The sequence below is a fragment of the Mastigoproctus giganteus genome, chromosome 11, assembly GCF_048544385.1.
Source record: "Mastigoproctus giganteus isolate SK-2022 chromosome 11, ASM4854438v1, whole genome shotgun sequence".
Lineage (NCBI taxonomy): Eukaryota > Metazoa > Arthropoda > Arachnida > Uropygi > Thelyphonidae > Mastigoproctus > Mastigoproctus giganteus.
The window spans coordinates 146,626,076-146,638,440 of NC_143585.1; the positions used below are offsets into that span (position 1 = coordinate 146,626,076).

General features: G+C 39.2%; 1 protein-coding gene across 3 annotated transcripts in view; it reads left to right on the top strand.

Annotated features, from left to right (window-relative positions):
* The first annotated feature begins 1,789 nt into the window (after positions 1-1,789).
* LOC150078504 (oxysterol-binding protein-related protein 9) overlaps positions 1,790-12,365 on the top strand; it is a 607,385-nt gene continuing 596,809 nt past the window's right edge. For all 3 annotated transcript variants that reach the window (XM_090385178.1, XM_090385176.1, XM_090385177.1), the window contains exon 1: positions 1,790-2,549. In XM_090385178.1, the coding sequence (XP_090241304.1) occupies positions 2,421-2,549 (129 nt within the window). In that variant the 5' untranslated portion in view covers positions 1,790-2,420. The remainder of the gene's footprint in view (positions 2,550-12,365) is intronic.

Genomic DNA, 12,365 nt, shown 5'->3' on the forward strand with positions numbered 1-12,365 from the left:
TGGCTCATACTTAAGGCCGCCGTAGCCTTGTGGTCAGGCGTGCGGGTGCATAAGTAGACGTGCTTTGAGTGACCGGGGTTCAAGCCCGTGACTACCGAATACGGTGCTGTTTCTTGTATTCTATCTATCTTGTGAACTCCTCTGACCGTTTGGTCGTCCCGGAGTATAAACAGAAAATTTATTTATTATTATTTATTATTTGCTTTCTTGCATCCCATGCCACTACTATTACTACTACCCCAGGTGCTTTTCTTATGTTTAACTTCAACAATTTCTCCTCTACTTTGCTCTCAGTGATTACAAAACCATTAAATACCCTGCTGCAATTTGATAACCTTCAGCCATTTTCAAACCTTAATAATTCCTCATGTGTGAATGTAGATGCAAAATATTCATTTTGTTTGTTTGCTCTCTGAGCAGGATCATCAATAGTCGAACCATCGATGTCAAGTGGACCAATCAGATTCATCCTCTTCATTTTAGAGTTTATATAAGTAAATAAAAGTTGCTGTTTTTCTTAGCATCTTTTGCCAAGGATTTCTCGTTGTCTGCCTTCTCCTGCCTAACCTTCTTTTTGACCTGATTGCAGACTAGCTTATATCTGCCATAGGCTTCTGAGTCGCTTGATAATTTATATGCATTCCATGATTTTTCTTCTCTGTCACGAGTCTCATTAGTTCATTTGATAACCATTTATGACTAAACCTTGAACAATATTTCTTATTAGGAATGAAACTTTTAGTAGCATCCACGATTAATTCCTTGAATGCTTCCCACTTAGAATTTACTGTTGGTAACATCGTCAGTTGATCCCACTGTACAGAATTTAAAAACTGTCTGAGCCCACTGTACTCACCTTTGCGGAAACAAAAACTCTTTCCTTAACCCCTGATGGTAATTAAATCTTTAAGTAAATCCGACAACAGTACACTGTGATAACTGCCACCTAGTGGTTCCTTTACTGTAAATGCTTAATGCACGAATGATCATTGCTGATAAACAGATCAAGTGTATTACTCTCTCTGGTTGCCTCTCGAACATGCTGCTGCAGAAAACAATCATCCAATAAATCCACAATATTCTGACTAGTGAGTGAGTGACCAACCCCCAAGTTACAGTCAATATCTGGGAAGTTAAAATCCCCCATTATAAGACATTCTGATTTACTAGCCCACTGTATTTTTCTGTACAATTGTTCATTGTACTCATTCGAGTTATTAGGGCTATAACGCACTCCTACTCTTATTTTTGCTTTCGCAGTGCTTATGTCACATCAAACTGACGTAACAGTGCACTCTTCATATATAATATAATATAATGTAATAAACCTGTTAGGTATGCCTGCGCAGGCACACCTGTACAAGTCTACAGGACGCCCATAGTTCATCCACGTGTTCCGGTAAACCTGTCACCATTCATTCAGTTGGCTGACTATGGCATCGACGACGACGTTTTAGCAATAGTTGGCTTATTATTTGCAACGAAGTGTTTTTTTTTCATAGAATTTATGTAATTATTAATGATAGTCGAATAGGGAAATCCCCCAATTTTCCAGTGCGTCTACCACGTCGCTACGCACGCTTCGTGTGCCTACACAGGTCACTTCGGTTCAGGAAAATCGAATGATTATTCACAGTTCCTCAGGTCGCCTGGCTGACATAACTGGCAGGCATAACTGACAGGATTACCTGAAGTGTGTAGCTGCCTTTAGACAATTAAGCGTTATCGTGGCTCCATCTACTGTCGAACGGTTGAACTGGTTCATGCTATTGCATTGCTGGAGGAACCATCATTAAAACGTAAATGCTTTGTAACCTTTGTTACCTTCTATTATTTTGCGGATAGCAACGCTTGAAGAAGGAATTCCATCGGCTTCAACTGGCCATGTATTTCGTAATATCGCATTATTCATCATTGACGGCCAAGTTTGTGGAAAATCGAAATGTTGAGGCTCTCTCCTCGATCAATAAAGTCATCACCGACTGTTGCAATGCGTCAAAAAGAAATGCAATAATGAGTTTCGGACATTGAAACGAAGAAGGGTACTGTGCTTTCAGGAGAATCAAGCCGTGAAGGCGGGGCGTTATGAGTTTTTTGAAGTCTGGCAATTTCTTGGTTCGATCAGCGCAAGTTGAAACGTTTGAAATTTGCGCCTGTTTACATTATTGGCCAGTGAAAGTAATAATTTGCGCCTGTTTACATTATTGGCCAGGGAAAGTAATAACTGACAGACAGGTTTTTAATATTGATCACTCTGATTTTTCTTGTTATATTTTGAGTACGTAATAAGTTGCAAATAAATTACCTCCTACCCCATTCTTCCGCTGCTCATTACAAAACAGTGGCGGTATTATTGGCTCTTTCTCATTAGCTGACTTTTTGTCTTCTTATCGCCGTTCAGTTACGTATTTTGCTTTACGATGTTAGGAGTGATTGACAAGATGGCTGTGATGGAAGGGCCCCTTAGTAAATGGACCAATGTAATGAAGGGTTGGCAATATAGATGGTTCGTACTCGATGATAATGCTGGCCTTTTGTCATATTACACGGTATGTATTCTAATGAACATAGTATATTAAGTAATGGCTGTAATTTTAAGTAACATATTTTAATTGAGGTTCTGCAGAACTAGCGATTCCATTAATTTTCAAAGGAAATCGGCACTATTTAAATGTCTACCTAACTTAAAAACACTGCAATTTAATCAGGAATATAAGGTGATCCGACGTCCACCTTTTTTTTTTTTTTTTTTTTTTCTCCTTGCGCTTTTTTCATGTTATTGCACTGTCATTTTGTTATTGAATATTAAATAATGGTGGTACAGTAGCAGTTTAATTCGTCATCCATACAATAAAATAAAGTTAAACCCAGGTTCTTGAGTCCCACAATAAGTTTTTCAATATTTTTTCAAAGGTAAAGTGAAGAAAAAATAATCGTTTTTATCTTTAAATGCGCATTTTATATCTACATCCATCAAGGTCTGGAGGCCTCATTTTAGGAAGGATGTAGAGCTGCTGGAACAAGTACAGGGAAATGCAAGGAGATTTGTGAGGGTAACAAAGGGGTGCTTTTACCAAGAAAGGCTTCAGTTCTGCAGATTGCAACATTTGGGGACTGGGCATCTACAAGTTGATCTAATTGAGGTGTTTAAGGCTTTGAATGGATTGAGCAAGCTCAATGGGATTTTTCCTCTTGTTCAGACTATACAATGCAGATGAGGGGCCAGGGGCATAAATTCAAATTGAGAAAGGATGGTTGCAGAAGTTTGCCTTTAGCCAGCAAGTGGTTGATTGCCTTAACAAACTTCCGTCTGTTGTTGTAAATGTCTTATGTTGTGGAAGAGCCACAACATCAGTTAACAACAGCGAATTCTAAATGGGAGTCCTTGAAGGAATTAATCTTGGAAGCTACCAGGCTTTTTCATCCAACTAAGAAATACTGTTCAAGATTTAGACCTAAATGGATGTCAGATGAACTAATGAGGCTCAGGACAGAGAAGAAAAATGTGAGATGCATATAAATTATCAGGCGACACAGAAGCCTATGGTCGATATAAGCTATTCTGTAATCAAGTCACAAAGAAGGCAAGTGAAGGCTGATTATGAGAAATCTTTGGCAAAGAATGCAAAGAAAAACAACTAAGACTTCTTTACTTATGTAAACTGTAGAAGGAAGGGGATGAATCAGATTGGTCCACTTGATATCAGTGGTTCGACTGTTGCTGATCCTGCTCAGATAGCTGATAAACTGAATGAGTATTTTGCATCTACATTCACACATGAAGAATTCTGTAAGGAAGGGAAGGACAGAAGTTTACTAAACTCTAACAGGGAGCTAACTGATTTTATAATAACGGAGAGCAAAGTAGAGGAGGAATTGTTGAAGTTAAATATAAAAAAGGCATCTCGGTGGATGGAATCTATCCAGTTATAATTAAGGAGGCAGCAAGGGAAATAAGCAAACTCTAGCCTTAATTATGAGAGCATCCTTAGATTCAGGTGAGGTTCCCATGTACTGGAGATGTGAAAATGTTTCCCCAATTCACAAAGGGGGTTTGAAGGGTGACAAATAATTATCAACATATTAGTTTAACTTCTGTTTCGGGGAAAATAATGGAGTCACTGTTTAAAGAAGCATTGCAAGATCATCCAGACAAGACTGCAGTAATAGTTCAGACGCAGACCGATTTTACTGGATACTACGATGTGGTCACAAAGCAACTGGATGCAAAAAATAATTTTGTTATCATATACATGTATGTGGATTTTAGGAAAGCTTTTGATACTGTAACACATGAAAGACTACTGTAAAATTGGAGCAGTATGGCATTAAAGGCAAGTTGCAACAATGGATAAAGGGATGGTTGAATGGGAGATGGCAGAGAGCGATAATCAGTGGACACTGCTCTTTGTGGACTAATGTTTTAAGTGGAGTACCCCAGGTTTTGGTGTTGGGCCTGTTGTTGTTTTATGTATTTATAAATGATATGATGAAGGTATATCAGTGATAATGTCCAACTTTCCAGATGATATGTAGGTTGGCAGGGCTGTTAATGACAGTAAAGACAGTATGCTACTGCAAGGGGGGTGCCTCCGTAGCCAGGTGGGAAGGAGCAGCAGCAGCAGTGCGTAGCACATGCTTCCTGATTAGACCGGGGTTCGAGCCCGTCACCACCGAATACGGAGGATGCGGAAAGGTCAGGGAATGACCACCGCATATCCCAGAGCAATATGGCCTTAGTTGCTAATGCTCCTAAAAACCAAACAACAAACTGCAAGGGGATCTAGAAAAGTTAGGCAGATGGGCTGAGAATTTGTCAATGTTAAGCTAAAGTTTAACATTGACAAATGCAAAGTACTGCATATGGGTAGCAATAACCCAAGAGAAACGTATCAACTGTGGTACTATGCTCGGGGAAATGGAGAATAAAAAAGACCTTGGGGTAATTGTGCAGTCAGATAATGAAGTTTTCTGAGCAGTGCAGACTGGCTGCCAGAGCAGGTTATGGAGTCTTATCAATGAAATACAGGAATTTTGCTAGCAGGGACAAGAAAGTGATTATCCCTTTGTATAAGGCAATGGTCAGAGCATACCTTGAGTACGGCATACAGGGCTGGAGGCTTCATTTTAGGGAGGATGTAGAGTTGTTAGAATGAGTACAAAGAAGGGCAACAAGATTGGTGAGAGGAACAGACGGGTGCCCTTAAGAAAAAAGGTTAAGTGCTGCAAGTTGCAGCGTCTGGAGACTAGGCACCTGTGAGGGGTGTGATTGAGGTGTATAAGGCCTTTAATGATTTGAGCAGGCTCAGTGCTGATGGGATTCTTCTGCTGACATAGATTCAAATTGAGGAAAGACAGTTGTAGAATAGATATGCAGAAGTTAGCCAGTGGGTAGTTGATTCCAGGAACAGACTTTCATCTGTTGTTGTGTAAGTCCATAGCCTAAATAAATTTAAGGCTGAACTAGACAAAAATTTTTAGTGACTGGATAGGTGAAATGGGAATTTTTTTTTTTTTTTTTTTTGGCTGATTCTGTATAAGCTTGCTTTCTTGCATCATATGCCTCAACTAATGCTAATGTCAAAAAGTGGATAGCCTGAATAATTTCAAGGAAGAAGTATACAAATTGTTGGAGGGGATGGTATATGAAATAGGAAGTTTTTGGCTGATGATGTATAAGCTTACTTTCTTGCATCATATAGCATTACTAATGATAATTTATATGCATCTCACATTTTTCTTCTCTCCCATGATCCTCATTAGTTCATCTGTTAATGCTAATCAAAATTTGCCTTTTTTTATGTTAACATTTTAGTATTTGGAATTTTGCTTATTCAGTGGCTTTCAGTTCAAATGAAGTTAGTTCCCCCCCACTCCAAGTTCTAATGACCCCTGTAATTTCACAATATCTGTAATTATTATTAAGGAATACTTTTATCACTTTCCTCTATTATTTAACTTCAGTATTTATTTCCATTTATCTTTATCTGTATTAGATGATACGGGGGGGGGATAGCTTATACAACTCCAGCTAAAAAAAAAAATCTTCATTTTTCCCTTCCAACCAATAATTTGTTGAAATCATCCTTAATTAAATTTATTCAAACTGTCCACTTCCACACTATTAGGTTTGTTTATTCAAACACTTAGTAGTAGTAGTAGTGGCATGTGATGCAAGTGTATGAGCTTATGCAGCATCATCCAAAAAAAAAAAAAAAAAATCATACCATTCCCTCCAAATACCTGTCCAGTTCCTCCTTAAATTTATTTAATCTGTCAACTTCCACAACGACAGATGGAAGTTTGTTCCAGCAATTAACCACCTGCTGGCTAAAGGAAAATTTCCACACATCTATTCTACATGTCTTTTCTTAATTTGAATTTATGCCCCCTTAGGTTCGTAATCTGAACAAGTGGAAGGATCCCATCAGAATTCAGCGTGCTCAACCCATTCAAGGCCTTATACACCTCAATCAGATCACCACGCAGGTGCCTAGTCTCCAGCCACTGCAATTTAGTAGTAGTAGTAGTAGTGGCACTTGATGCAAGAAAGCAAGTGTAGGAGCTTATGCAGCATCAGCCAAAAAAAAAAAAAAAAAAAATCACACCATACTTTCCAAATGCCTGTCCAGTTCCTCCTTAAATTTATTCAACCTATCAACTTCCACAACGACAGATGGAAGTTTGTTCCAGCAATTAACCACCCGCTGGCTAAAGGCAAATTTCCGCACATCTATTCTACATCTATACTTTCTTAATTTGAACTTATGTCCCCGTAGGTTCGTATTCTGAACAAGTGGGAGGATCCCATCAGAATTCAGCGTGCTCAACCCATTCAAGGCCTTATAGACCTCAATCAGATCACCGCGCAGGTGCCTAGTCTCCAGCCACTGCAATTTGCAGAACTTAAGCCTCTCTTGGTAAGAGGATCCCTTCATTCCCCTCACCAATCGTGTTGCTCTTCTCTGTACACGCTCAAGCAAATCTACATCCTTCCTAAAATGAGGCCTCCAGACCTGTACGCAGTACTCAAGGCGTGGCCTGACCATTGCCTTATACAGAGGGACAATCACCTCCTTTTCCCTGCTAGCAAAATTCCTATATATCATTGACAAAACCCCATGACCTGCCCTAGCAGCCTGTCTGCATTGCTCAGAAAACTTCATATCTGACTGCACAATTATTCCCAGGTCTTTTTCATTTTCTACCACCTTAAGTGTAGTACCACACAGTTGGTACGTTTCTCTGGGGTTACTTCTACCCATATGCAGTACTTTGCATTTGTCAAGGTTAAACTTCAGTTGCCACTTCTTAGCCCATCTGCCCAAATTATCTAGATCCTGTTGCAGTAGCACACTGCCATGACTGTCATTAACAACCCTGTCAACCTTCGTGTCATCTGCAAATTTCGACATTAAGCCTGATATACCTTCATCAATATCATTGATAAATATACAAAACAACAGTGGACCTAACACCGAACCCTGTGGGACTCCACTAATAACATTAGTCCACGAAGAGCAGCACCCATTGATTACCACCCTCTGTCTTCTCCCACTTAACCATCCTTTTATCCATTGTAGCAACTTACCCTTAATACCATTCTGCTCCAATTTGTACAGTAGTCTTCCGTGCGCAACAGTGTCAAAAGCTTTCCTGAAATCCAAGTATATGATATCAAAATTATTTTTTGCATCCAGTTCCTTTGTGACCACATCATAATAACCAATCAAATTTGTCAGACAAGACTTTCCCTTAACAAATCCATGCTGTGTCTGAATTATTGCTGCAGTCTTGTCTAGATGATCCTGCAATGCATCTTTAACCAGTGACTCCATTATTTTACCCGGAACAGAAGTTAAACTAACTGGTCTGTAATTACTCGTGTCACCCTTCAAACCTCCTTTGTGAATTGGGGATACATTTGCACATCTCCAGTCCGTGGGAACCTCCCCTGAATCCAAGGATGCTCTCATAATTATGGCTAAGGGTTTGCTTAGTTGCTTTGCCGCCTCCTTTAATATAACTGGATAGATCCCATCCACCCCAGGTGCCTTTCTTATGTTTAACTTCAACAATTTCTCCTCCACTTTGCTCTCAGTTATTACAAAATCATTAAGCACACTGCTACAATTTGATAACCTTCTTCCATTTTCAAACTGTAATAATTCCTCACGTGTGAATGTAGATGCAAAATACTCATTCAGTTTGTTTGCTATCTGAGCAGGATCATCAACAGTCGAACCATCGATGTCAAGTGGACCAATCATATTCATCCCCTTCCTTTTAGAGTTTATATAAGTAAAGAAATCCTTGCTGTTTTTCTTAGCATCTTTTGCCAAAGATTTCTCGTAATCCGCATTTGCCTGCCGAACCTCCTTTGTGATCTGATTACAGACTAGCTTATATCTGCTACAGGCTTCTGCGTCGCCTGATAATTTATATGCATCCCATGCATTTTTCTGATAACCATTTAGGCCTAAACCTTGAACAGTATTTCTTCATCGGTATGGAAAGTCTAGTAGCTTCCACGATTAATTCCTTGAATTCTTCCCACTTAGAATTTACTGTTGGTAACATAGTCAGTTGATCCCACTGTACAGAATTTAAAAACTGTCTGAGACCACTGTACTCCCCTTTACGGAAGCAAAAACCCTTTCCTTTACCCCTGACGGTAGTTACCTCTTTGAGTAAATCCCACTTCAGCACACTGTGATCACTGCCACCTAGTGGTTCCTTTATCTGCAAATTCTTAATACACGAATGATCACTGCTGATAACCAGATCAAGAGTATTACTTTCTCTGGTTGCCTCTCGAACATGCTGCTGCAGAAAACAGTCATCCAATAAATCCGCAAAAGTCTGACTAGTGTGTGAGTGACCAACCCACAAGTTCCAGTCAATATCTGGGAAGTTAAAATCCCCCATTATAAGACATTCTGATTTACTGGCCCACTCTATTTCTCTGTACAATTGTTCATTGTACTCATTCGAGTCATTAGGCCTATAACACACTCCTACTCTTATTTTTGCTTTTGCAGTGCTTATGTCACACCAAACTGACTCAACAGTGCACTGTCCATCTATATCAACTGGATGCACTTCTTTTGATTTTATGTTTTTCTTAATTAACAGCATAACACCTCCTCCCTTTCTGTCCTGTCTATCCTTTCTGTACACATTGTACTCCCCAAATTCCAGTTCTGCATTCCTTATATCTTTGTGACACCACGTCTCTGCTATCCCAACAATATCCACCTTTGATGTCTTGACCAACACTTCAAATTCATCAAATTTATTTACTATACCTCTAGCATTGGTATACATGCAAGCATACATGCTCCTATGCCTATTCCTTGTTACCCTAACACATCCCATATACCCAACTATTCCAGGATGACTGCCATCCGTCCCTGAAACCCCCAACACCCCTCGCTCCAGGTCGCTTCTTATTCTAATAGAAGTTGTGCAAGAATCACCTTCACCTCTGCCTGCGGTTACTGTTAAACTATTAGTCTTTGTATCCCCCCAAGCTAGCAGTTTTCCGACCCACCTAACACTGCCTCGATAGCATCAGCAAATATTCTTGCACCCTTTCTATTTAAGTGTATCCCATCCCTGTAGAAGCAATCTCTCCTGTTAACAAGTACAGTCCAGGCTGAAAAAAATTCTACCCCTTGAGCCTTGCACAATCTTTCCAGGGCCGAATTGATCGACAAGGCTCTCATCATGTACTCCCTCCTATCGTGTCTGGGCAGAATTGCAGACACTTTCAAATTCAACCCTATTTCACGGCTTTTTTTCAACAGTGACCTGTACTTGTTGAGTAATTCCGCCGGTCTCCTACTCTTAATATCATTAGTGCCAATGTGTACAACTATATCACCTTTTGTGCCCTTGAAAGATGATATCCGCTCTACAACGTCATCAACCTTTGCACCCTGGCAGACATACCCTGGTCCTGTTCCACCTATCCTTTTTACATAGCATGTTCCCCGTTTCCCTGACAATTGAGTCACCAACAACTAATACTTCCTGTGGGACCAGCGCATTCTGCCTTGGGGTTTGCCGCTGTGTTGCGCGATGACCAAGTGCAAGCTCTGGCGTTGATGTGGGCAGCTGAGAGCTTGATGGGCCCCTCAATTTATTTCCTTCGAGGGCATCCACCCTGTCCTTCAAACTCTCATATAGGCCTATAACAACGCTGAGTTGTCGCCTGATTTCCTTACACTCCTTACATCGCGCACACACAAAGACATCCCCCATGGCAATATCATGTTCCGTTCCAGAGAGTTCGGCAAACATTTCACAAGTTGCACATTTTTTTAGGCTGTGACGCGTTGGAGAATCGCCCCCCTCAGTTCTCCCCCGAGTCACAACACTCCTGCCACTTTGTGCCCGTTGCTTTGCTGCTCTAGTTCGGGGCATGGTTGTTTAAATTAATAAAATCAATAAATTAAATGTCAGTAGTATTTGAATAGAAACTATGAAATAGAAACAGTGAAGCGTATTACTATATAATTATGCGTTAGAGCTACCTAGCTGCCTCAATTAAAAAAATTTGAATTCCCTACAAAAACTTTGAATTCCCTATATACAAAAACAATGGCTACAAAAATCGAACAAAAATAACGGTTTTACCTATCGTAAGTAAAATCCACAAAAACTCTTTATCTAAATTAAAATAAAAAATAACCAGCGTAACTATAACTATATGACTACGTATTAAGTACAATATAAAACAACAATCATGTAAATAAAAGGCAAACACTTATCGTTTTTGCGGAGCCTGTAACTGACAGCTGTAACTTTTAATTTACAGAACTTAAGCTTCTCTTGGTAAGAGGATCCCTTCATTCCCCCTCACCAATCTTGTTGCCCTTCTCTGTACACGCTCAAGTAAATCTACATCCTTCCTAAAATGAGGCCTCCAGACCTGTATGCAGTACCACGCCTTGAGTACTGCATACAGGTCTGAGGCCTCCAGACCTGTATGCAGTACTCAAGGCGTGGTATGATCATTGCCTTATACAGAGGGGCAATCACCTCCTTTTCCCTGCTAGCAAAATTCGTATATATCATTGACAAAACTCCATGACCTGCCCTGGCAGCCTGTCTGCATTGCTCAGAAAACTTCATATCTGACTGCACAATTACTCCCAGGTCTTTTTCATTTTTCTACCACCTTAAGTGTAGTACCACACAGTTGGTACGTTTCTCTAGGATTACTTCTACCCATACAGTACTTTGCATTTGTCAAGGTTAAACTTCAGTTGCTACTTCTTAGCCCATCTTCCCAAATTATCTAGATCGGTGTTTCCCAACCTTTTTTTTACCATGCCCCACCTAAGTCTTTCTAAAATTCTGATGCCCCCTATGTAACGTTGGGAAACACCGATATATATATTTTTTTATATTCAAAAATTGAATTATTCCCTAAATGAAGCCTAATTACAACTTGTTCAGGACACGAGACTTAGGTTTTAGGAAGAAATCATTAGGAAAAATTAAGAAAAAAATAGGAAGTAAATTTTCAAAACATATAATAGACATTGTGATATCCAGTGATTTCTTTTCTTTAGTAACAAATCATTTATGGAACTAAATCCACATTCAGCTAAATATGAAGATGGAAACGGTAACAATAGCTCTCTTGCAAAGTTGGTTGAATTTGGGTATTTAATTTCTGTTTCATCACAAAGCCATGCCATCGCTTCTTTTATATTGAATAAAGTTTTAACTGACACATCATTTTGCATTTCTGAGAATTCTTCTTGGTACTGTATTGATACATCAGACAAATCCACTAACATTGGTTGCATCATCCAGGTTGGAAAATCAATTTGTTTTAAATCAAGAAACCTTTCTTTTAAATCATCGGACAGAATTTTCAGATGATCAACAATAACAAATACAGCGGTATCAGTCACTTCACATTTTTGCAGACAACGAAACTGTTCAAACTTTTTTTAAAAATATATTTTTGACATAATTTAATAAATGTAATGAAACCAAATGTCTTCGCTTTTGCATCGACGAGAGTTTTATTTGTTCCTTGAAGTTGTTTATTTAATATATTTAATTTTTCAAAGATATCGGCTAAATAACTCACAAATGCTTTACCATCGACTGTTAACAGATGCTTCATTTTAGGTTTGTCACTTAAAAAGTCACTAATAGTATCAAATAGTTCCATAAATCTTTTCAAGCAGTTCCCTTTCGAGAGCCACCTTACTGCAGTGTGAAGTAAAAATCTCACATGGTCTTCATTTTGTTCTTCACAAAAAAGCTTGAAGAGACAAGTTTTCCCTATGAATAACACAATGCACAAGAAGCATTTCTGGATTCTCATCTTTCATCAATTT